The sequence below is a fragment of the Amphibalanus amphitrite genome, unplaced genomic scaffold (assembly GCF_019059575.1).
Source record: "Amphibalanus amphitrite isolate SeventyFive unplaced genomic scaffold, NRLGWU_Aamphi_draft 000011F_arrow, whole genome shotgun sequence".
Lineage (NCBI taxonomy): Eukaryota > Metazoa > Arthropoda > Thecostraca > Balanomorpha > Balanidae > Amphibalanus > Amphibalanus amphitrite.
The window spans coordinates 153,109-178,711 of record NW_024881507.1 but is presented as its reverse complement, the minus strand read 5'-3'; the positions used below and the strand labels follow the sequence as shown (position 1 = coordinate 178,711).

Sequence of the window (25,603 nt, the reverse complement as noted above, 5' to 3'; positions counted from 1 at the left end):
ATTGACGTCGAGGAGTCCGAGGGGTGAGGGTGCACGCGCGTCCGCTCGTGGTTTGTGCCGCTGCCCGTTCGTTTCGTTCGGGACTCAGTCACAGCAGTGTCCCACGTCGTCTGTGAGAGTGACGAACTGGCTTTCCCCGTGGAAAGCGGTCCCAAGGGAGATACGCGTGGCGCACAACAGCATGCGAGTGTGGACGGATATCTTGCAATGAGGTAAGTGAGCACGTGACGTGGAGTGTTACCTGGAACCGCTGACGTCGGGGAGCCGAGGCACTGTCGATGTGTGACGCGATGTCTGGTGACTACTGGCCGTTTTTACGGTATTTTTAGGCTAATGCGCGGGCAGATACGCACGTGGATAACGGGATCTGTGTAAGTGTGTACGAACATGCAAATGACACGAACTGTGAGAGCGTGCCCGGAGGCCGGAACCATTTTTATTGTTGCGTCACCACGGGTCTGGGGTGTCAGGATCTGGATGGACTCATGTCCTGAAGCGCCGCTGTCAAAAATTGTGGCCTCAACCGCTTTACTCGGAGTAATAAGTACGGTATCATTTTCGTCTCTTCGTCGAGTCGTCCCGCCCAGAAAAATCGGTTTACTCGAATTCGACGGTCGACGGATCTGATATGCTTATTTATGTCAGAAGACCAGCTAATTTTTAGTTGGAATTGTGTTTGTTCTCCAGTCTTTTAAGACTTTTTCAGCTGGCAAATGCTCATGTATCATTGTAGGTACACTTGTTCTGTGTATCCAGCAACTTTTTTTTTTGGTGAGGCCGTAAACTGATTGCATTCAGTCCGTCCGTCAGTAATCTTTTCCGTCCGTGCTTGGACTGCTTGGGGCCCCGATTTTTTTTTTTTAGCACACCGTAATTCTGTTTCTCATTATCCTAACTCCTAAGCATTGATTTCGCATCGCAAATAGGTACCATTTTTCGTCTCAGAATCCAATGATGCAACTGATTTCATCAAATCTATCGAATCCTCTGGCCCTGTCGCCTGTCGGGTCCGGCGTTGTCCCCAAAACTATCCCTGGTTTTCTGCCTCGCTCCTTTTATTGCTGAATATAGTGTTCGCCGCACTCCCTCACCCAATCACCGGTTGCACCGCACGGGTCACACTGGTGACACAGAGCCCGCCGCCGCGGCGGCGGTCATGTGACGCCATAAGTCCCTGCCGCCGGCGTGATCTCACCGTGTGGTTTGTCGCGGTTTGTCCGTCTAAACGGCTCGTCGTGTAGTACGGCGGGCCGTCTCCTGGGCGGTCTCGGGAGACTGTCACGGGGTCTCTGTGTATGGGACGGTTGGGGCGGTCACCGGTGGTTATTTGGGCTGGGTTGTTCGTTTTCCTCTCTTTCTCTCCCTGCCTCTCTCGGTTTGGCTCCCGCCCTCGGACCCTGGCGCCTCTCCCGTGGGGGCGGCACGGAGGATTCTCGGGATCAGGCGGAGCCCACAGCACGGCCCGGTGGTGTGCACGGCAGCTGCAAGCACGGCGGGACGTGCCGGAGACCGTGACGGTCCCCACGGAGTCCACCGTCACGTCACATCGCGCTCCGTGACGTCGTCTCGTGATGCTTTGTAACGCTGTCTCGTGACGCAGCTGGCTACAGATAGGATATGTAATGTATTGGTCATTCTCTCCGTTATATCTCCAGAGCAGCCCGCTGGTGGGTATAGCGTGTCGAGGTGGTGGACAAAATTTGCATTCGTAATTACTCAGTCTCCCTGTCGTCCTTTATTTGTGTCGCGTGCGTTGACGATACCCACTCGACCGGTGAGCGTGATGAGTCAGTTGGACTGTTTGACTGATTCGTACACCGTCTACGCTGAATCGGACAGCATAGGCGCTCTCCCGTCCTCCGTTGTCGCGTTTGTACCCTGAGATGTGGTGAGCATGGGTACAGTTTTGTAGGGGAAGTGTAATCTTGGGGCAGCTCTGTAGTCCGGACCAGCCATAGCGCTGTTCGGCAGCCGGCTATTTTGTGTGCAGGGTATGACGTATTTCGCGAGCCGACGTCACAGGCGGTGACGTCGGCTCGCGCGCGAGCCGAGCGCCAACGACAAACTAACGGGAACCCTCGGACACCCTCGGGGCATAAACCGCGGAGTAGCATATTGAGCGAGTCTTATAAGGAAAATTCATATATTTTCGTTTCTCAAATGATAATCAGGGTGTCTCTTACCTTTTTACATATCATTTAGGCTTGCCTAACACTTCAATTGCCAAATATCTGCAATTTATTCAAGCGAAGGTATTTTCATTAAATATCAATGGTATAGACCGAAATCTTTTGAATAAAAACTCCAACCAACAGAAATAAAAATAACTTAATTTATTCCAACCATTTCCTCCAAATAAACAACATAAAAACTCACTTTTACACACATCATTCATAATAAAGCATACTAACACGCCGATTTTGACAATTGCGGCGTCGAGTGGCGCGATGCTAGCGCTCTTTTTCGATCGCAGAGACCCTGCACGCGCGCGAGCACACTACGTCACGTCCGGGGGGCACAGGTATATGAAAAATCGCAGTGACGTAACACTTTTCTCGCTTCTCATTGGTCAATAGCCCGTTGCCGGGGTAACGTGCACGTATGTGAGCGCGGGCAAGAGTACTAGCCGGCCGCCGATCAGGGCTCATGTCCGCGTCTGCGGCTGTTTTCCGTCGTCTGTGCCGCGGGCCGGGACGGGGAGGGACGGGACTAACGAACGACGCCCGGACCGGGCCGGCGTCGCCCGCCCCGTCCCAGTTTCGGAAGGGCGACGCGCCACCCGCCGGCACGGGAATCTGGCCCCTAACGACAGGTATGTCAATTTCGGGAGGGGATCGTGTTTGATTTGGTCGATAAGCTGTTTTTGGTGGACAACGGGTTGGCCGCACCGAGTCGAGATAGATGTGGCGGTCGGGGCGCGCCCGACGCCAAGGTAGTCGTGAAGGTCGCCCGGCCGGTCGTCCGGCCGGCTCCGACCGCTGACCGGCCGCCGGAGCTGATCGGTGACGTCACGGGGGGGGGGCGGGTGACGTCACCGGGGCACTGGGATCGGATGACGCTCACCGGGCGACATTCCGTCGCCATCTGGGCTGCTATCGGTGACCGCCCTGAGCTGGCGCCGCTGCTGACAGCCGGCCGCTGTTGTCCGAGGCCGGGCGGCGGACGGCAGCTCTCGGACGGCAGCTCTCGGAGGCAGCTCTCGGACGGCAGCTCGGCAGCTCTCGGAGGCAGCTCTGCAGCTCTCGGAGGCAGCTCGGCACCTCTCGGACGGCAGCTCTCGGACGGCAGCTCTCGGTGGCTCTGGCGGCCGGCGCGCTCAGGCGTGACTGGGTCTCGTGCAGGAATGTGCCGGCCGCCTCTGAGATGGATCACCGGCGCCGGCCAGCCGGGCAGTGGAGACGGCGGCAGAGCAGAGCACAGCGCCGGCCGAGACCGCCGCCCCCCTACCGCTCCACCTGGCCTTCACGGGACCGGGAGGGGAGAGGGGTAATCCACCCAGCGTGTTTGGCTGGGTGTCCAACAGGCTAAAGTGGCGTGTCTGATAAAACGGCTATTAATTTACAATCTATCATAACTGGGAACGAGGAGTCCGAGTTTCCCATTTTGCAAAGTTACGGCGAGCAAACTTCACGAACCTTTCTCACCTTTCATGGCGGTGAAATCTTTCATAAACCAACTTGGACTGCAGTTATTTGAGATTCTTCAGTTCGGTCCTGAATAATCCGTGACGTGACCTTCCCCAACTTTTAACCCGTTTCCCAAACGACCGAGTCTAGGGATGAGCTAGGTCAGACTTTCTCGCGTCGTACGGAGCTGCGAGGCCACAGCTGCGCAGTTGAACCGCTCCCGACGGGTGCAGTTGCGAGGGGAAAACTGGCAGCCGCATGGGTCACCGGGAACTTTGAACCGTGCACGCACTAGACTGGGGTCATTGGGTTTTGCGGTTTATATGCACTGACGGCGAAGGAAAGTCAGAGCCATCATGCGCCCCTACAGTCATGAATAGGTGAGGTGCTGTAGGCATGACGCATCAACGACCTGTGATTCATTTCTCTTCCTCGCCTTATCTCGCCTTTGTTTCTCGACTTTTAACTGATAGTCTCCTCAGCTCTTCATGCCTTTGTTGTGGGTCTGAAGTCCCTTTCATTGGGAACTGACGCATTGAGAGCGACGGTGGCGTCTTATCTACTCTTTTTGTGTCGGGTAAACTTATGTCTGTATGGCGTCCTCAGTGTTCGCCACTGAGGCTGAGGCTGACGCACTGCGGCTGCTTTTGCGTCACGGTTGTGTATGCCACAGGTGAACGCACCGAATATGACGTCATGGGCTCATGGCGCCGTCTGTATAACGATACGAGAGCGGCCATGCCAGTAGCCAGGGCCTGGCTCTACTGCGTTGTCAGACCCGGTGTCTATAGGTCTGCTATCTCCGGGCTTTCGGGCGCGACGCGACGCAGTGTCTATCGGAGGTGAGGTGCAGATAGTGGGCCGGCGGTCCCTGGGCGCTGCGCTGCTGTTATCGTTCGGCGGCGCCGCGCCGCTCCCGCCCCCCCCCCCCCTCCTTACCCCTCGCCCGCCCCACCCACCGTCCCGCCGCCTCGGGACGCGTGTCTTGCGTCCTGTGTCCTGCGTCCTGTGTCCTGTGTCCTGTGTCCTGTGTCCTGTGTCCTGTGTCCTGCGTCCTGTCTTGTCCACAGTTGCCCCAGGATGCTGCTGTTGTGGTCGATTTAAGAACGGAAATGCCTGGCACTTATCTCTACTGTTTTAAACATTTCTTCGGAAGCGGGAAGTTGCGAACAAAATAAAACACCAACACGACCGGTACTGGGCGGGTATCGCAGTTTTTGCCGGATATAATTTGCAACCGCAAGATACTGATTGAGCTCCAAAGGGAAACAGGCGGTTCTCGGCGGGGAATACGCTGCTAACTACTCAGCTGAGCGTTTTGCTGCGGCGAGCTGCCGACTCAACTCAGTGCTGATTCAGTTTTGGAGGGGTTTTCGTAAGCAGCGGGGTTGTTTCACTCGTAAGCAGCTCCTTGCGTGGCGTGCTCACCTATACCTGCCTGCCCTCAATGGCCGAGCGGGTGAAATGCTTGCCCGGTGGCTCGCTTGGTTGGGTTCCTCACGGACGGGACAGGCGTGTGTCAGTCATCTGTCATTCAACTGACAGGGGCTCGCTTGGAACGATCGGCCTCGCTCAGCGCGGTGTCTTGCGCAAAGCTGTCTGTTGTCAAGGTCTATTAGTATTGACGGAATAGTGAATACGGAGTTTGAGTCGAGGTCATTGGGCTACTTACATTTATCAAATCTTGACCACATCATTGACACCTGCTGAATAAAGAGCGCGCTGTCAGCCGACCTGACGCCAGGTCACGAGCTCGCCACAGGTCGCCTGGTGTAACCTGTTGCGACACGTCTGGGCTGCTCCCCTCCCGGCGGGTCCGGGAAAGGGGAGGGGTTGGTGGCCTTTGCAGAGGCACGCGCCTGCATTCCGCCGTCTCGTGACGTGACGTCTGGGGAGTGTTCGCCGGGGTCGGTGACCTGTCCACTGTCGCCAGCCGTCACCAAGTCCCATCAAACGTCAGGAGCCGCCACCAGCAGTCAGAAGGCGTCACCAGCAGTCAACATGGATCACCAATGAGCCATAGAAGCGTCGCCTTACTTCAATAGCTCGGCAACTTTGTCTCGCTCGGCGGCAGTGCAGCGACGCGCCGCCTCTAGGAAAGGGAAGGGGAGGGATGACAAACCGTCCAAAACTGCACCAACCGCCGCCCTGATGGCGCCGGGAGCGAAGCCGCCGCACCGCCGGGGACGTCTGATTTATTTCCAGTTTCTCGGTTTTTGTCGTTTCAATTCTCGTCGTTCATTCGAATTTCCTCCCTCTACCATCATCCCTTCCGTTTATTTCCGTTCCTTTATCTTCTTGTGGCTTCCATCGCATTCAGATCCGTTTTTCATTTCGCGCCGTCGTGGTTTCCTGTTTAGTTCCCCGTCTCGTGTTGTTCATTGTCGGTTCATTTTCCCACCACCCTTTATCTGGGGCGTTTTTAGCGGCGTGTCTCGCGCGGCGATGCGTCCTTCACGGCCGGGCCGCGCCGAGAATGGCAGGGTGACGCAGCACCGGTGCCGACGGCGGCGTTCCCACGCGGCCGAAAACCGAGCCGGCTCCGTCTCAGTTGTTCGCCGTCTCTCTCCAACGTCCGCCGTCTCCGTATGTTTGAAGTCTGCCCGCGAGCCGGCGGCCCCCGTCTGACCAGACTGGAGAATGGAGAGAGAGGGTGCCCATAAACCCAGCCCCTCCTCTCCGCCCAACCTGTCTGGCCCATTTTCATGTCGTGCTGGCCATAATTCATACGGTAATCGGGGCAGTGGCAAAAGCTCGAGGCAACGGCTGTCCAAGTGCCTCTGTAAAGCAAATGGCTGGCGTGATAAACCCAGTAGGCACGGCGCTAGGTAATTGGAAACGCCTACTTGTCTGCAGCTCGTTGTGATATTGAGCGACGAGCGCCCGACCGCCACCTGTCGTGCTATTCTTCAAGACGTCACCGTCGCCGTCTGTTGTCCCGTTCGCCGGCTTTGAACTCCTGGGTTATCCTCGTGGCTCCTTGAATCCCGGCCTTATCCACTCAGGTCCGCAGTGGAGCGGCTCGTAGTGGCCGGTGTGTGCTCCAGTGAGCGGCCACCTGTTGTCAGTGTCACTGTCCCCAGCCGCCGTCACACAGCCGGTCTGCCCGGCGGTTTGTAGCCAGCGGGCGGCGGCGGTTGTCTACAGGGCGGCTCAGCGGAGACTCCTCTGATCCCCGCTGCAGACGCGGCCACCGAGCCGAGCCGAGCGCGCTTCCAGCTCGCCGGACTCGGCCACTGGCCGGATCCGGCATTCCTGGCGACTTTCGCGGCGCTCGGCCGTCACTGGAATGCGGTGGCGACGGGCCGCCGGCTGGCTGACCGGTGCTGGCCGGCTGACCGCTGCCTGCCGGCCCCGTCGACCTGTCGGGCGGGTCAGTCTGGACCGACCGGTCAGCGCAGCGTGGTGGGCCGGGCAGCGTTGGGTAGACAGGGTAGATGACTAGGGCGCTGAGTTACTTTATATAACCACCTGCCAACTAACCAAGCTTATAATCAAACCCAAACGCGGATCAACACAATCAACCAGTGAAAGCCTCGACGTTAAACAACCCAGACAATCCAGCCTGTCAGACTAGCCCAGCACACGAGCTGTATACCTCGCTAACTAGCGCTGATCCGTACCTCCGCGCCGGTATTGTAACCAGTCTATCGTGCTCGTTTTTACGGCCGTGCAACGGCCTCATCTCGGCCGTTTGTCCTGCGAGCTGAGGCGGCGCGGCGCGGTCGGACCCGTCCCCCAGCTGTCCAACAGGATGCACCCCGCGGTCGCAGTCGCTCTGTAAAAACGTCGCCACGACGAGCGACGCTCTTTGGAGCTGGTTGGTCGTCCACTGACCGCGGCTGGCGAGCTCGAGATGGGTGAATTGAGCTCGGGGAGGACTGGCGAGGGCCGGCGTGGGGTGAGCAGCGCCCGTTCGTAGCGCACTGCGAGTACGAGGATCGTCAGCGCGGCGCCAGCAGTGATGTCACGTGTGCAGGCGACGCTGGCGGCGCCCCGGACCAAACACCGACCTCACAGCGCGTGTACTGAGCCCGCTGAGCCGCGCCGGGCCCCGTCGTTTTTTCCGTCCCTCGCAGTTGGTCTGAGCTGACGCACAGAGCCGTTGCTGGTCATATCGGCCGTAGCTGCGCCTTGTAACACGCCAGAGCACGTCAGAGCCCGGCACGGCATCGCACGGTTTGAGTTCAGTCTGCATTCGAGCGTGCACCGATTGCGATTAGGCGTGGAACGGCGACTGGGCAGGTCTGAAACCTCGCCGGTGTATGGCGGACTTACAACCGACATGGGCGACCGAGGGGAGGTTGACCCCGTCATCGGCCGACAGCGCGCCAGCTCGGAAATAGACGGACTGGTGGCGTCATCGCGACCTTCGCCTGTCGACAGTAGTGAGCCGTGGGTCATTGGGCGCCCCCTCCCTCCAGGGGGAGGGAGTCTGAATCACCGGCGCCAGGGGAGGGGAAGGGAGGGGCGCGTTGAGCTGTCACAGCCGCCTCTACGGGCCACTCGGGGCTTCTGACACGGCTGTGACGTGACGACGGCAGCGCGGTGACGTGACAGTGACCTGTCACCTTCCGGTCGAGAGCGGGGGAGGGCGGAAAGGGCAGGACCCGTTGGCACAGGTATCGCTCCATTAGCTATCGCTCCATTAGCGCTGGAAATGGCGCACCCGGTTCACAGCGCCCGATTTGTGGAGACCGTGACGAGCGCAGTAACAACAGGATCAATGCAGCGACAGCGCTTATGCGTTTCTTGCCTAGGTAAGCTGGCTTGAGCGATATTTATGCCGGCTTAATGCGACTGCTGCAGGTCCTTTTAACGTCGTCAAGCATTTTGCATTATATGATTCAGCATTGGACGGCTGGATAAATTGCTGGATTATGTGTAAGCCGCGCTGTGTCGCGGCTCAGGTTCGGGCTCTGTGCCGCCGCTCGGGTTGGCTGCGTGACTGCACCAGTCGCCGCTGTGACCGCTGATCGTCCGTGCCCAGTTCTCAACGGGCTGCGTGCGCTCGTCCCCACAGCACCCACCTCAGAGCGGCACTGGGTCACGGGGGCCACCCGACACCGCCGGGCCGACCGTCGGCCGCTCCGCCCTCCCACGGGTGTCCCGTATCACAGCGGTCGTCCCTATCAGAGCCCGGCTGGGTGGTCGGCGCGAGCAGCCTCCATTCAGCGGAGAGCGATCGGCGTACGGCCGGCCGGGTGTCGATCCTGAGCCCCCCGAGGCCCCCTCAGCCGTGTTTATACGCGCGTCTGGCCGGCGCAGGACGGTGTCGCGCCTCGCCTATTTACCTTTCGTTGGACGAGTTTATGGGAGCCGACGGGCCGACCGGGCGTGCGCCGCGCTCGACGGCCGCCGTCGAATTATGTCCGTCCGTCCGTCCGTCCGTCCGTCCGGATTGGAGCTCGGCCGCGGTCAGCCAAGGTCACCGCCGGCCTGCCGGTCGGCTTAGGTGTTGGCAGTGGCACACAATGAGCCCAGTGTCAACAGGCTTATGGGACGGCTGCTTTAGCGGGGGCTCTTTACAGGCTTGTAGAACGCTCGTGCAAATACGATGATTGTGTTTTTATTTGTGTGGAACGGGGAATGTTTGCTTTGTTCTGTTGCTGAGAATTGGCTGCCTGAACGACCAGTTTTTAGACGTTTTTATGGATAATCAGTTTTGACCACTTTACGTCATTGGCTGTGGTGGTTTTTGCTTCCTTCGGCCATATTAAGCAAACCAACCGAGCTGTCTTTGTATCCTTTTTGCTCAACAAAAAAGCTTTGTCGTGCGGAAAAAGTGGCCTATGTATGGATAAACAGTGGGCGTAGCACCACTCGCTTTCCATACTGGTGCTACCATTACCACATTCTTCCCACACCCTGTGATGGACATTCACGCAAGCCGTGTAGGCGCTGGCCGTGAACCTGGTGACGTCTGACATCAGGGGGCCCATCACTGACGCGCCCTGACATCTGTTTCAGACTGGCAGCCGCCGCCATGACCCGGCCGCCTGCTATCCTGGTGCTGCTCCTCCTGCTGCTGCCGCTGCCGCCCTCCTCTGCCAGCTTCATCGTCCACGAGTTCAGCGATGAGTTCGCCACGGAACGCTTCAACCACATGGTCGTGGACGAGAACAAGGGCCGCGTGTACGTGGGCGCCGTGAACCGACTCTACCAGCTCAGTCCCGACCTCGACCTCATGATCGCCGTCAAGACCGGACCCGAAGACGACGACCCCGAGTGTTCACCGGCCAAAGAGTGTCCGGCCAACGTGGTGAAGCGGCCGACGGACAACGTGAACAAGGCTCTGGTAATTGACCGTTCTCACGGCACGCTGATCGTGTGCGGCTCGCTGTTCCAGGGCCGCTGTCAGGTGCGCAACCTCCACAACATCAGCACAGTAGAGAGCGAGGCTGAGGAGGCCGTGGTGGCCAACAACGAGACGGCCTCGACGGTGGCGTTCATCGCGCCCGGGCCGCCCAACCCGCCGCAGACGCACGTCCTCTACGTGGGGGTCACCTACACCGGCGGCACCCGCGCGCCCTATCGTAACGAGGTGCCGGCCGTGGCCAGTCGCTCGCTGGACCCGCAGCGCATGTTCAGCATCTCTGAACTGGCCGTCACCACCGGCACCCGCATGTCCATCAACTCGCTGGCCCGGGAGCGCTACTACATCAACTACGTGTACGGCTTCGGCTCGGAGGGCTTCAGCTACTTCCTGACCACGCAGATGGAGCGGAGCAACGAGGTGACGCCGTACATCTCGAAGCTGGTGCGCGTGTGTCAGGACGACCCGCACTACTACTCCTACACGGAGATCCCGATCGAGTGTATTGACCCTGCCGGCATCCGCTACAACCTGGCGCAGGCGGCCTACGTGGGGCCGGCCGGACCGAACCTGGCCAGCCGGCTGCGCATCCGACCGGACGCCGACGTCCTCTACGCCGTGTTCGCCGCCAGTGAGAAACGTGACGGAGAGAGCTCCAACAAACCCACGCGAAACTCGGCACTGTGTGTGTACTCGCTCAAAGATATCCGCCGAAAGTTTACACAAAACATAATCGAGTGTTATAACGGCAGTGCGGACCGTGGCTTGGAGTTCATCTCTCCTGGAAAGAAGTGCGTCTCTACGGTGAGTACCTATTGCCCGCTGCATCGCGTGGCCCCCGTACCCTGTACCCTCTATCTATCGTGTGGCCCTCAATGCCATGTACCCTCTGTCTGTCGCGTGGCCCCTCTGGCCACCAGCACGGCTCTCCCTCCGTTTCCCTTTGTGTGAGTGCGGTGCGCTGTGAGTTTTTGTGTCTGCGGTAACGACACCTGGCCGCCGGTAATGACCGGCGCTGTCGTCGGTCGTAAAAATCATCGAGCCGGCGCTGAGCACCTCTCGAAGCGAGAGCTGCGCGTGGCGCCCCTCCGGCTCCGCCTCAAGGCTCGCGATTCGCTCTATCTGCTACACACAGACCGCATCATAACGTCACTCTAAAATAACTCTGAAATCACCGTAACTTCACTGGAACATCACTGTGACGCGGCTGAGTGTCTGACGTTCCTGGAGCGTCTCGCTGGGTTCGTCGACTCTCAGCCCGTTCGCGCTCCGCGGTGACGGACGCCACCGTTAGCTCGTCCTAACGATCGCAGCGGCGCTGTGGCTGCCTGGCTCGACAGCCGTCCCCTCGCCGCTGTCGGGACGCTCTGTCGGCGTCGACGAGTCCATCTCCCGTTAGCGTCACCCCTGCTAACCCCGGGTAACCCCTGCAGGGGTGTGTGCACACCCCGCTCGCCGGTCCGGCTGATGACGTGATATTGATTTCCGTCCGATCGGCGGCACTAATCTGGTGCGGTGTGAATGAGCGGCGCCGCGACCGGCACGCTACTGGACGGGACGGGACGGGAGCGGCAGCGGCGGCAGCAAAAGGGTGGCCGACCGCCCGCCTCCGACCGCGCCGCCACCGTCAGAACTGGCTGACGAATGGACGCGTTTGAGCCGCCGCCGCGGGACCAATTCGTTTTGTTTCCGGAGACGTGGATGGATGGCGGTCGACGGAACCGCTCCGTCGTACGATCCTCGGCCCGTTCCGCCGCCCGTTCCGCCGGTCCGTTCCGCCGCTCTAGAAGGTTGGGAGAGGCTGCTCCTCAGTGTGAGCGGTTTCGGCGTTTACTCGTGGCGGCTAGGGTGTGGCGTACACACGGCGGCGGGCTGCGTGTGTGTGTTGTGGGGTCGCCGCCGAGCGGGTGTCGCGATCAGTATCCAATGGCCATTGATTGGGCAGGTGCCGGCCCTCAGCCAAACACGCTGTGATGGAGGGTCGCCCATTGATTACCTGGCGTCCCGGGGAGGAGGAGGGAGGAGGGGGGGGGGATCGGGAAGTGGTCGGATCGGCGGTCCTCTGGCTTCGCCGGCCGCTCGGATTGTCGGCAGGCGGAGCTCCCTACCCGCGGCGTGTCGGGCGGCGTTCGTGTCTGCCCGGCGCGGGGATTTAGATGATAGGCTCAGATGGCCGCCGTGAACTGTGACAGGCCGACAAGCGATGGAGCGATTACTCCAGTGGTGATAATGCACCATGGATTACACGGCCAGCCATATCGGGACATCGGCCGTCCTCGATCTGATCAGAACGACGCGACAAAATGCCCCGTGTCATGAATATCACGCGTTCTTTTGGCGCCTGTTCGTGTGATCGTGCGGCGGGCCGGGCCGAGCGGGCGCGGTTTCTCGGAGAACTGAACCCGCGGTGGGCTGGAAAGAACGGCCGGCCGGTAGTGTCTCGGCGACAAATGGCTGACTGCATTAGTGTGATCACCCGGTTTCCGGACGACTGATTTCCTACTACCTCTCATTGTCTCTAAACTGGTCCCACGACCTGGTTTCCGCGCTCTCAGGCAAAAGAAGGGCCTCGCTCAAAATTCCTCCAAGCCATCGCGGTGGTGACACTTGCCTTTTTATCACCGTAAACGAGTTGTCACCGAATGAAAGAGAGCCGAAATGCTTGATTAAAAGATGGCCAGCCGGCAAAGGAGCCGTTTATTTCCAACTTTGAGGCCGGCCTCAATGAGGGTCGTTTGAGAGAGCACTGCCATCCGACTGGGGGTGCTGATAAGTCGCTCGGCACCATATTGGACCACGAGGCCAAACTCTGGACTCCGCCGGCAGCCTCTTTGGAGTTAAAGGACGGGGCTGGAGGCGTGGGGACCGGGCGTGACGCCGAACCGTTCGGACATTCTCAGAATGGCGCCGTGGTGCCCACGCGATGGTCTGCCGCGACCGTTGGCTAGACGTCCAAAGTTCACGCCTCACGAACTGTCAAAGGGTGTATGACGACCGACTTTTTGAAGTCTGTAAGTGCTGCGTCTTTGGCCCTCCCATTTCTAATCTCGGTCACTTCAGCCGTCAACAGCCCCTTGCAGCCTCCTCAGTAGCTGGTCCACGCGGCGAACGAGGGCGCGAGGGCGTCTGTTGACGCTGCTACTGCTGCCTTTTTGCGGCACCGCCGCCGGTGGCACCGCCCCCTCGACGTGCCGGGCTCAGCGCCACGTCGGCGTTTTCGAACTCGATCCGGTTTTTCTAATGACTGCCGACCGGCCGGCCGCCCGGCCAGCTCTTCGATCGATAGTTGGGCGAAAGACAGACAGACTGGGGCGGATGTATGTAGTGGACGCCGCGATTGCCTCGGCTGTCTCTGCGGCCGGCTCTGCAGCGTCCGAGCGGCGTCTGAGCGGCGCCAGGCCGGCAGGAACTCGGGAAAGTGCCGCCGGTCAGCCGGCCCGATTTACCTCCGGACGACTAACGGACGGCGTCGTCTGGACCGTGACAGTCACTGACTCGGCGTCCGATCTCGGGACGGCGGAGAGACCGCCGCGATACGGACCGTCACGGACCGTGACAGCCGTCACGGACTGTGATAGCCGTCACGGTGTCAGACATCAATCACTTCATTGTAGTCGAGTGTTTTCACGCCCGTGCAACAGATGGAAAAAGCGGCTACGCGAAGCCTGGTAGTCGAGACGCGTCTGCAACGCCGTTGTCGCGGCGCAAGGCATGACGTCGACCTTGTAACGGTGTTAAAACTGCCCCACCCTCCCCCGCCCGCCCCACCCCACCCGGTCTGGACCAGTCTCCGCGCGGCCAGCAGGCTGCAGTGTCGCAACGCGGCCCGCAGCGGCCGACGCCGATGGCTGTCGCACCCGCTTGCCACCCATCATCCAACCCAGTTACCCCGCCGGCGTCCCCGGCTGGCCGGGCCGATCGGGCTTATGGGCCGACGTAAATCGATTAACGACCGTTTCGTCATTTTATGGCCGGTTAACCTTTTTCTGGGTTGACGGGTCTGCTTTTGCATATTAGAAACATTTTTACTTCATTATCGTACACAGACTGTGAATGCTAATTTGAGTTGACGTGGGCTCTTTTGTGTTTGAAGAGGTTTCAGCTTCAGTTGCTGCGCCTGCATTGATGTAATAATGTCGATAATAAAGGGAAATAACTAGATATTGGACGCTGACGCAGCCATTCAGCCGTTTGTGGGTAGGCGAATCGCCTAGGGAAACCCTTTTCAAGTTGTATGCAGCCTCCTGCTTTGATTCTCTCCTCCCCCGGCTAAAAGGAAATTGCTAATCAGCCCGGGAGATCTGTAGTGCTTCGCCGGAAATCAAAACCTGCTCGATTCCGCCCGCGGCCTACCTGTGTGCGGCTGCCACTCGAGGGCCGAAGGCTGAGAGCGAGGGGCTGCGGCGGAAAGGATGGCTGTACTGGAAGGGCGTGCCGTTCACTATTTCTCTCAAATTGGTGTAGGTACGGTCCAGACGAATGAGCTCAGTGCAGTCTCTTCACCTTTGGTGCTGAGGATACCGGGAGGGTTTGCGTGGTTTGGATGGAGAGTTGAGAAACTAAAGGTTGTTGAAAAAAACGAAAACATGTTCAGCATGGTTTCAGACCACAATGCGACCAGAAGCCAGCCTCAGAGAACTTATCCGGCTTAAGAAAACGGCGTGACTGACCCCGGCGTCACGTTGTGCCTGTCGCCTTCCTGCCCCGCCTCTCCCTTCCTTCCAGTATTCCGGAGGGCGGCCACTGCTCCGGCGCTGCTGACTGGCCCCAGCTCAGTACTGCTCCGTGCTCAGCGCCGCTCAGCACCGCTCCTTGCTCAGCACCGCTCGGCGCTCTGCGCCGCGCAGCTGTTATTCGGCGGCGGCCGCCGCACCCCGTCCGCCGGGCCATGTCTCAGCGCCAACCGAGCGGCAAAAACGCCGGAGCGCGCCGGGCCCGGCCAATGCTGACGAGTGGGCCCATCGTCCACAAATTGCCGTCCTCTGATCCGCTCCGCCGGCGCCGGCGCCGCTTCCTGGCGCCGTTTTTCACGGCGAATGTTTGATTATCTGAGGCGCCCGATTTCCGCTCTCTCGGGTCGAAGGTCGGCGCCGGGGGCGGGTGAGCCGTGTCCTCTGACCGATCTCTCTTGTCTCTCAGTCTGTCCTCTCTCCGTTTCCCTCTCCCCCTGCCTGTTTTAGGTCATGCGTCGCGCTATGACATATCATCATTTTTCATCAATCGCTTACAGGGACGACCGTTTTCCTCGATTCAGGCGCTACAGACCTAACTCTGCCACCCCAACAAAGCCTCTGCCCTTCCCATCACCGGCTACTGCCGCATCCGCCTGGCGCGGTGGCCGGCACAGGACCGGTCACATGGCGCTGTGCTGTAGCGGTGGCGGCGGTCAAGTGATGGTGACACGGGACGGTGCAAGGTCACCGGAGGGGCACCTGAGCCGCGGTGGCGACGGCATTCCGCTCACGGTCGACTGAAGTTCCGCCGGGCGGACGAACGAGCGGAGCATGTGGACGGCCGCTCCGCCGACCCCCGGGTGGATCGGTCCAGCGCGGTGTGGATGGAGCGCATTCCTTGCTTCCGCATGGCGAATGTACACTCCGGCTGATAACTCACAATTTCGCGATCTCCTGCCGGCTAGACAGCGCCCAAAGCATCTCGCGACAGACTACTCTGTCGCTGGAGCTAAGTCCTCTTAGAATTCGTTCAAGTGTGCTTAGGGCCTGCTGAGCCGGCTTGTCTGTTCAGAGTTTGTTCAGGCTTTCAAGCCTGTCTGAAGAGCAATGCTGTCTCGTTTATTTGTTGTCAGGTCCGGTCGAAATAACTGACTCAACATTTCACATTAAAAGCGTTGCAATTTGTCGGTAAACCACATATCTAATGCTCGTTCATACCTCAAAGCCTCGAGAGTGACTGTTGGTCGTTCGCTGTCTCCAGCGTCTGCCCGGCCCATCTGTATAGCCTCGGTGCATCTGTATAGCCTCGGTGCATCTCTCTGTAGTCTCGGCGCGCCCCGGGGCCTCATCGGAATGCTGCTCGGCTCGCTATGAGACGATGACGGATTGCAGGCGGAGCATACGGGCCGGAGAGCCATCATTTGTAACGGCTCGACGGGTCACCGCCGCCCGGTCATCGTCGGGTCATGGTCAGGTCATGGGTAGGTCACAGTCGGATCATAGCGAGGTCATAGACATAGGGCATGGGCAGGTCACGGCCTGTTCGCACATAGAGGTTAGAAGAGGACACCTGTCGGATAAGGAGTGGCTTCTTGGGCCGACCTACCCAGCCTGGCCTACCCAATGTCGTGGCACCTCGGCCCTCGGCCCTGGGCTCACCGTCGTCACAAAATTCAGCCGGGTCACAGTAAGGTCACATGGGTCACACTGAATATCCGGCTAATGCTCATGCTCTCTCCATACTTCCTTCTCAGGAAGCTTTCAGTCGGAAAGGTCACTGAAGGTCACTGATACGCGTCGCGACACCTATCACCACCACCTGAAGGTCACGTCAGTCATACCTCCAGTCGGAAGCGGTCGGCCGCGCCAGTTGCCGGGGAGGGTGGGGATGGGGCGAGCAGGGGTGTCAGCGGAGCGTGCTGTCTGCCCGGGGTCACCTGCACCTGTGTGCGGAGGAAGGGTGCCCGCCCACCACCTGCCACCGGCGCGCGCCACCCGACTTCCTTCGGGGGAGGTGTCAAGCCGCACCTGACTCAACGGATGGGCGGATACGGCCCAATGACCTAAATTTTATCCATAGGCTCGAAGTCCTAATTCAAAATCACCCACTTTCTTCAATCTTTACATATTGATCGATTGACTTTGTATAGTTAACGTTGTATTTTTTTTCTTCGACGGAAATGTTAGCACGTGTCATATTGGCACAGGGCTTAGTTAAGGTGATTCGGAAACTTGGCGTCTTTCACTGTTGCTAGCTTCTTTTTTATCATCTTTGCATACCACCCCACTGGCCACCGCCACCCCACCGCGGCGGCCATGGCCGGCCTCGTGTGACGTCATCTCCCGGAGGGACGGACGCTGCTGACCACAGCGTCTGACTGATCGGGTGGAGGGCGTCCCCGGGGACCTGTGGCGGCGAGCGCAGCGACGCTCCATCGTCCCCACTGTCCCTGCTGTCTGTGTCTCCCGGGTCCTAGATGGGTCGTCTGTCTCCCGAGCTCCGGCTCTGTTTCTGATGTCTCCACACTGTCTCCGGTTATCCTCCTGTCGTTACACGCCTTTCTCTCGGCCGGACTCCGTCCCTCTTGACACTGTCTGCTCAGCACTGCTCAGCACCGATCATCTCCGGGTCCGCGGACTCTCTGCTGACTGCTCTCGACAGCGCAGACCACCCGTGGTGCCACGTGCACCACACGCAGACGACCCAGTCCTGATCCGGTCCAAAGGTTATTGTGGGCGACTGGCTTCCGCCGCCCTGGGACGGATCAATGCCCACCGCCTTTGACGGTAGCCGTCGCCGGTGCCGCTGCCGCCATTGGCCCGGCGAATCTCATTAGAGCTGGTGACTAGAGTGAAGCTGCCCCCGGTGACTGGACCCGACCTGTACCGCTGGACCGAGGACAGGGCCGGCTCGTGTGGGCTGCGCTGATCGGTTAGAACAGATCGCGAGCTATTGTCGCTGGTCAGGGTACCGCAGAGGGAGCTCGTTGTCCCCCGCTGCAGATTAACACGGCCTGGTGCGTCTCGTCTTTCATCGTCGTGGATTAGCGTTGCTGCGGGTGCGTTCGGCCTTTCATCGCGGTGACTAGCAGCGCTGCGGGCGCGTTCGTTCTTTCATCCGCGCGGACGTCATCGCGCTCGGTATTTCCCGAGCAACCGCTGCTCACAGCTGTTCGAGATATTTGTCTTCACCTTTGGTTTTACTCCTGTTCTTTTTCGTCTGGGGTACATGACATGAATGGATAATGAAGAAGAGAACGCCGGGAGAACAAGGTAAAGAGCTGTGGGAACGAACCGGCCTACCGTTGGGAGGTTGAGCGCCGACTCCTGCATTAGCATCCGTAATTTGGTGTCGGACGGCGTTGTACTTCTGGCGCCAGCCAGACGAACCTGGCGCGGTTTTCCTGAGGACCGGTCCTTTCTGTGTTAACGACCGCCCTTTTCCTTTTGGAAAGCCCGCAGTGCATCAGTCGGGCATTGAATCGTGGAAGGTCACACCTGTGGCCCGCCTCCGCCGGAGCTATTTTCGTTTGGTTTGGTCCCGCTTTGATGTGGGGTGTCTGACAGATAACCTTATCATAGACGGAGACGAAAATAAAGGAAATCCGACTGATGTTCGGGAGTGACACCCAGACTGGCTACTTACACCGCTGTGCGCTGCAGACCGGTCGAACGCAGTCTCGAAGATGACTCGCCGTTGGCTACTACTTCGCAGTAGTCGCTGAGTTATTCCGCCAGTGTGACGTCACTCTGCCATTGATGACGTCGTCTGATTTGCGTTTGCGGTGCTCCGGAATAGGATGTAAAATGCAGGAGACCGAGAGCACGGATGCGGTCACGGATGCGATTCTTCCCATTTCATCGGAGCCACGTCAGACTCGAGTCATCAGAGTCATCGTGACGAGAGTCGATTGATGGCGAGTGGGTTTTACCAGCGGTCGCGGAGGTCGCTGCTGAGAGTCGGCACGTGACTCTGACTCCTGACTCACGAGTCGATCATAGTCATAACACGCCGGCCGGCACCACAGGCGGGGTGCAGAGGCATTCCATCCGATCGGTAAGGTCACCTCTGCAGGGGTGATGGCCGGACGGGCGCGGGCCGCCCTCCGAGACGCTCCCCGCCCCTCACAGCAGCAGCCGACTCCCGAATAATCGGAGGCAGCCGAGGGGTGGACAGCGTGATTGCTTCGCTCGCATTGGGGACGTGATTCAGCGGTTCAGCAACTCTGGCCGTACTCGTATGTTTCGCCGTCTACGTGACTAGCGTTTAGGTGAGAGAGAGCTGCGTTCGACTCCCGGCGGGCGGAGTCCAATTATATCCGCGCACTGTAGATTGGTTACCTGACTCATTGGCGGCGTGTTTCAGCCAAGGGCTGCAATATTTCAGCTCGCCACGTTTTCCAGAGCGGCGCTGACTCACGTTTCGCTCGAATGCGGATGCGGCGCTGAAAATCGGCCGGTGTAAACACTATTTCCTGCTATACGGGTTCCATTGTCCGTCCGAGCGGGCCGAGCGTGCGGCGGTATCACGGCCGATTGGCCCGGCTGTGACCCGACCGAACACATTCCGACGTGGAGTTCGTGCCCCGGCCCTCCACGGAAACTCACGTGAGCGGCTGATACGGGCCATTCATGGCTGCCTGTGTCCGTATGTGGCGGGCCGTGCCGCTGTGCTGTGCCCAGACTCGCCCCACCCGCCGCTTCTGGTGCACGGTGCTCGAGCGGAACGACGGACCCACCGCGGCGCCGTGCCCATTACGGCACCTCGGTGTCGGTCGCCTCACCCTGTCCGACACGACCGTACCCCACCCGTCTGACACCACCCTGGTCAGCGGCGCTGCGACCGTCGGTCGTTACCTAATGATATGTGATCGCTATGGCAGCATCGGCCCCGTGACGCCGGCCCGCGGCAGGGCGTGGTCGCTCGCCCTCTGCCGGTGGACCGGCCGCGCGTGGCCCGATGGACCCCGCCCCCGCTCTGCCGATTTATAGCTGATATCTCTCCGGGCGCACTACCAACCCTATGGCTGCTGGTCAGGGCCTGGTGGGCGCGGTCCAGGCGTCGGGTCGGGTGCAGGCTGCAGACGGTAGGTAGTCGACTACATATTGCCAGTGAGCGGACTATCTCCGACCCAGTGCACGCTCAGTACCGCCGGGGGGCGATCTCAGACGCTCACGGGGCATCTCGCGTATTGCTCAACCCTGACCACGCCCCAACGACCGACGCGGTCCGTATCGGAGAGCGCAGGACGTATCAGTCACCTCTGCCGGCTCCATGAGTGGCTGTCGTTGCACCATACCCCACCGCCCATCAGCCACCCGATGACGGCGCCGATGACTGCGCGGACGGTGATGACGCCGGTGGGAGCGATGACGCGCGGCTGGTACCGCCGATGACGCGCTCCGCTGGGAAATTAGCCGCTAAATTCGCCGTGGCGATACCGGCTGTGATGGATCGACAGTCGTGGCCAGCGAGCCGCTGCGGCCGTGGGAGGTGGTTTTTATTTCATGGCCCGGCTCGTGTCGGGCGCCGGGCGGTCGACTCGGTCTCTGTTGCGTCTGGTGGTGGCTGTGGTTGTATGTGTGTTTGTATATGGGACAATATTGTGGGGGAGTGGGAGAGAGGGAAGGAGGAAGTCCGGGTCGCAGCGTGTCCGGCTGTTTGGAGCGGCGGCCGGAGTGAATGCGCACAATTAATGGCCGGCCGCCGGGGCACAGTAGCTCGGCCATCATCTGCGGTCGTTACATCTGGGCAGTATGGCCGGCTGAATGGACCGGCAGCGTCCGACTGGCCCGTTATTGGCCGTTCTGAGGGTCCGCCGGCTCTGGGAGCGCGCTGGGAGGGCGACCCCGCTCCCCTCCCCGTCTGTGTGACACACTTCCTATCGCGCCGATCCTCCGACTCACCAGACAGACACGCACACCTCTGCTCGGCAGGAGGGACTCGTTCGGTCTGTTTACATTTGGACCCGTCACCGGTCGTCTGAGTCAGACCCAGTCATGTCCCACGGACCTGTGACGCCGGCGTCACACCGCCGACCTCTTCGTTCCCTCACCCGTACCCTTGACCCTATGTGACACATCTGGTGGCCAGACCGCGCCGAGTGCCGCGCTGGCTGGACCGTACCGCCGGGTCATCCATCAGTCCGGTGGCGTGTGTCCGGTCGGCACTCGGCGGGCCAGCTCTCCGGTCAGTCGGACCTCTGGGCGGCTGGAGCGGTCCGTGTCCGTTTTCCTGCTCCGCTCCACCGGATGCTGGGAACGCCGTGGCTCTCCGCCGCTGTCTGGAACTGTCCACCGCCGTCGCCCCCGCTGTCTGCCGCGCTGGCTCGCCGTGTCTGGACTGCCGGCCGTCTAGACTGGCCGTGTCGCCCTCCGTGCAGCCAGCTGGCAGTGCCCGCAGACGGCGGAAGGTGCTGCCATGTTCCTCCATCGGCTATGACGTCATATCGCCGGTGGCCCTGCTCCAAAACCAACCACCGGTGCCGATCGGAGCCGCCTGGCGCGTCTAGCCGGGTGCGTCGGCTGCCCCGCCCCACCCAGAACCGACCGGCACCTAGCGCTGCCGGCGCGCCCGGCGTGAGGCCGTAAATAATATCCCACAGCGAGCTGGTTCGGGCCGCGCCGTGCCCCGCCATACCTCAGCCCGCCCCGCCCGGCGTGCCGTTGTTCTTGCCTCGCGGTCGCCCTCGGCGTGTCTCGTTTGTAGCTCGTTCTGGCTCGCCTCATCCTCACCCTTCTCGGCTCCTGTGGCTCGTCGTGCGTGAACAAAACAGCGGCGCCCTGCACGGCCACTTCGCTAGGCAATTACCTGGACGAAATTACCCGTTCCGGTGCGACTGAGGGGGACCAAAGTGCGACGACTCTTTGCGACGACTCACGAGGACCAATGACCGAGCATAGCAGCGCGTAGCCGCGTAGGGCCCAGAGGCGCCCCGCGAGCCGGCGGAACGGACGCCGACCGCGGTCTCGCCCGGTCGAACGCTCGAGCGTCGCGATGCAGACGCGCCGGCAAAAACGCTGGCGAAAAGTGGCCACGCGCGGTGTCCGGCTCCCGGAGCCGTGACGGGACGCCGGCGGGTGCGGCGGCCGCTGCAGCTGCCGGCGGCTGCGGTCTGCGGCCGCGCAGTTTTGAGTGCGAGATGAATTGTGGGAACACGCCCCGGCGGCGTGGCGTGCGTGACATGTCGTGCGGTGGTCGGACACCGAGACGGGTCCTGCGCCGTGCCGGTCTGCTCGGCTGGCCTGCACCATGCACCTGCCGAGTCCGGCCCAGCTCGGGCTGTGTGGTGTCGCACGGTGCTTCTCTATGCATTCCATGTTCTGTGCTGTGCAGCTCATCAGCGCTGCTTGCAAGACGGCGTTCTTTTATCCATTGTTCTGACTTTTGGGTCGGTATTGAAGCTGCACCATTTGTTTTCTTTGCACATATATTTGGATCATCCCCGTACAGGAGACACCTTTTGGCATACCATTCCTTCGTGCATATGACGCCACCCTCTATGGGACACTGACCGCTCGCCAAATTCGCCCCTGCCCGCCCCTGCCGATGACTCCCGGGTTTCATTCCATTCTGCTTTATCTCGCCTCACTTCGGCGCGCCGCGGTAGCCCGTCCAGCGACTCCACGACCACTCTGAGTCTGACTCGACAATTTACTCCCCCGTGTCACCCCGACTCCGCCCCTCCATCAGCCGTCCGTGCGGCGCCCCTCGGTGGCTGACGGTGCAGAGCGCCCGGTCACCGCTGCGTTCCGCCCGAGGAGGCAGCAGAGGAGGCACCAACAGAGCCTCAGAGGAGGGAGCCTCCGCCACCGGCCCGGCGCCCATTGCGTGCCGCTAATGATCGGCTAACGCGTGACGACCGAGGCCATTTCGCAGGCCCGGTGCCGTCCTCGCTGCAGATTGCAGCCGGCACATCTTGCGACTTCATTTGAAACCTCATCCGACGTGCTTCCACGTACAGAGTTACGTCTGCAATTACGTTTTTGTTGCCGATAAACACAACGCCTACGCCGTGTTGAAAATCAAAATGAAATAAATAGGGCCGGCTCTCTGGTTTGACTTAAAAAAACTTGAATATATGAGCACTTCAATTATATTGGTGGCGGTGGCGGCAGCAGATGGCACACTGGCGGTACACAACCTCACACGGCGGCGGCGGCGACAGAACTCCGAACGAAATACGACAACAAAGCGAAATCGGCGCGGTTAGGAAAAATATTCGTGACGGATGCAGGGGTTACCAAATGGGCTGCCATGGGTAAAATAAAATGACGAGGCGTAAAGGAAAGGTAGGATACAACACAGTAACGATGGAAAACATATACGGTACGGTAACATGAGGAGAAAAAAGGTCACAGGGCAGTAACGAATAGCGACATACTCCCCACTTTCGAAGTGAGCCGTCACTTCGAAAAGTCTCTCCTCACTCGGCACACAAGTCACTTTTTCGGCACTCGCCTCGCCGACGCTCACTTCACTCCGACGCCTCTAGTCTCAACAGTTTGTTGATCGGGCGGCGGGTAAGTCGCCCTCTTAGCACGATACTCGCCGCGCGAGCGCGGCCGTCCGCTCCAGACAGGAGGGACACCACGCGCGCCAGAGGCCAGCGACCACGCGGACCTTCCGCGTGCACCAGCACAATCTCTCCGACCTCGGGCAGCCGAACCGGACGGCCGCGCCGAGAGAAGCTCCACGTGCGTAGAGTCTGCAGGTACTCTTTGGTCCATCGCTGAACCAGGTGCTCGCTGACCAGCCGCTGGTGCCGCCAGCGCCGACTCAGGCTGTCCAGCTCGTGGCCAGACGGAGAGAGCACGCCACGGATGGACGTGACCCCGAACAACAGGTGCGCGGGCGTCAGCACGTCGTCGTCACCTGGGGTGAGAGGTCGGAAGTTCAGTTGTAAGGCCAACTCATACAGGGTGACTGCCAACTCCTCATGGGTAAGATAACACTGGTGCAGGGTAATGCGCAGGGACTTCTTGGTTATCCCGACCAAACGTTCCCAGAAGCCGCCCCACCAGGGCGCCGCCTCGGGTACAAAGCGCCAGGTCACAGCTGCAGGTAGGTGCCCGAGCAGGGCATGAAACGTTCTGGCATTGTCACTCACAACTAGCGATGGGGTGCCACGTAGCGCAAAGAAGCGGCGCAAAGCCAGCTTGACGTCAGCGACATTCTGAGTCTTACACAGTTCGAGATGCACAGCTCGCGACGAGGCACAGGTCAGCAGCAGTACCCATACCTTGTCGCCGCCCTTGACGTACATCGGACCGAAAAAGTCCACACCGACCCGGCTGAACGGACGGCTGGGCTCCGTCCTGAACAGGGGCAGCGCGCCATCAGCTGACCGGTACGGCGCACCCCGGTACCTCCGGCACCTGAAGCATGTACTGACTACACGATGAACAGTTCGTCTCCTCACACAGTATTCACCAGACAGCAGTGCCAGTGTGGTGCGGGTACCCTGGTGAAACGATTTACGGTGGGCATCATCCACTATCAAGGTGGTCAGATGGGCAAACTCAGGCAGAATGATCAGAGCAGGTTCGTGAGTTCGCGTGACAGCTTCTAGGACACCATCTGCGTTTAGACGAGGTCTGACCTTCTCGAGTCGCGAGTTGGGTGGCAGCGGCGCGCCTGCCGTCAGCGCCTCCAGCTCCTGCGCGTAGGCGGCACTCTGCGAGACCCGGATCCAGAACCGCAGCGCCTCCCGGCGCTCGTCGGGCGACAGCGCTCCACTCCTCCTCTCCGTGCGCTGGTGCCTGGCGTTGTGCGCGAACCGAAGAATCCACGCGGTGCGGTTCACTGCCTGCTTGAGATGAGAACACCGAGTCACGTCAAACGGTCCACGCATGACGTCTGGAATCGGATCAGGGCCACACTCTCGTCTCACGGCCACGATCTGACGTCTGACCTCGGGCCTCGTCTCTGCTTCGGCTTCTGCTGAGGGAGGCGTCAGTAGCACTAACGAGGCATCATAGTCAGGCGGACTCAAATCAAATGGTGGACCCTTCCACCACTTGTCACAGGCGATGAGAGAGGTCAGCGTTACCCCTCTCGTGCCTATGTCAGCGGGGTTATCAGAGCCTCTGACGTACCTCCACTGGTCGGCGGTCGTCAACTGAAGCACAGTCTTCACCCGGTTCTCCACGAACATCTTGAGAGGCCGCCTCCGGTTGAGCCAGTGAAGCACGTCGGTCGAGTCGGACCAGTAGGTGACTGTTGCGCTCTCCAGATGCAGCGCGTTCTTGATGAAGTCCATCAACCTGGCTCCAACAACAGCGGCCATCAGCTCCAGCTTGGGGATCGTTAGATGTGGAGACAGGGGGGCCAGCCTACTCTTCGACATCACCAGGGCAGGCTCCCCACCCTGGACCACATACACCACCGCACAGTAGGCGGTCCGAGACGCGTCACAAAACACGTGAAAAGTCGCTCCGGACTGATCGTCACGCGCTCCGGCTAGGCGAGGGAACCAGATCACCCTCCCCGGCGAGTCTCTCCACCAGGCTCGGACCTCGGTCTGCAGCTCCCCACTCAGGGGACTATCCCATGTGCATTGAGCGTCAAGCCAGGTACGCTGAAACAGGGCCTTCCCCCAGATCAGCCACGGCGTCACCACGCCGAGCGGATCAAACGGTCTACTCACAGCAGATAGCAGCTCAGTCCGGGTGCCAGGGCAGGTCACCTGTGGCACGGTCACGGCCAGACGATCCGATCTTGTGCTCCACAGTAGGCCGAGCACCTTCTCGTCCTCAGTGTCGTCACCAGACATCCTGGTCTTGTGAAGATCCATGGAGGCCTCGCTGAAGACGTCACCCATCTTCGTCAGTCCGGCCTCTGCCTCCGCCCTCGTACTGAAGGACGGGCACATGTCGTCCATGTAGACGGGATCCTGAACCTTCTGCAACAGAACAGGTTCATCGCGCAGACACCGGCGGACGTGCTCAGCGATAGTGCACAGCAGCATGTAGGGCGAACAGGTGAG

At 60.2% G+C, this 25,603-nt stretch overlaps 2 protein-coding genes across 3 annotated transcripts in view; one reads left to right on the top strand and one right to left on the bottom strand.

The window, feature by feature from the left end:
- The window catches only part of LOC122381427 (plexin-A2-like), a 133,222-nt gene continuing 107,619 nt past the window's right edge, over positions 1 to 25,603 (top strand). For both annotated transcript variants that reach the window (XM_043365576.1, XM_043365568.1), the window contains exons 1-2: positions 1 to 212; positions 9,597 to 10,746. In XM_043365576.1, coding sequence (XP_043221511.1) covers positions 208 to 212; positions 9,597 to 10,746 — 1,155 coding nt within the window. In that variant the 5' untranslated portion in view covers positions 1 to 207. The remainder of the gene's footprint in view (positions 213 to 9,596; positions 10,747 to 25,603) is intronic.
- On the bottom strand, positions 22,838 to 24,908 carry LOC122381436. Its single transcript, XM_043365589.1, has 2 exons — positions 23,858 to 24,908; positions 22,838 to 23,490 (listed from the first exon to the last, which is right to left on the bottom strand). Exons 1-2 carry the CDS (start codon positions 24,902 to 24,904, stop codon positions 23,473 to 23,475), a joined length of 1,065 nt encoding a protein of 354 aa, XP_043221524.1. The 5' UTR covers positions 24,905 to 24,908; the 3' UTR covers positions 22,838 to 23,472.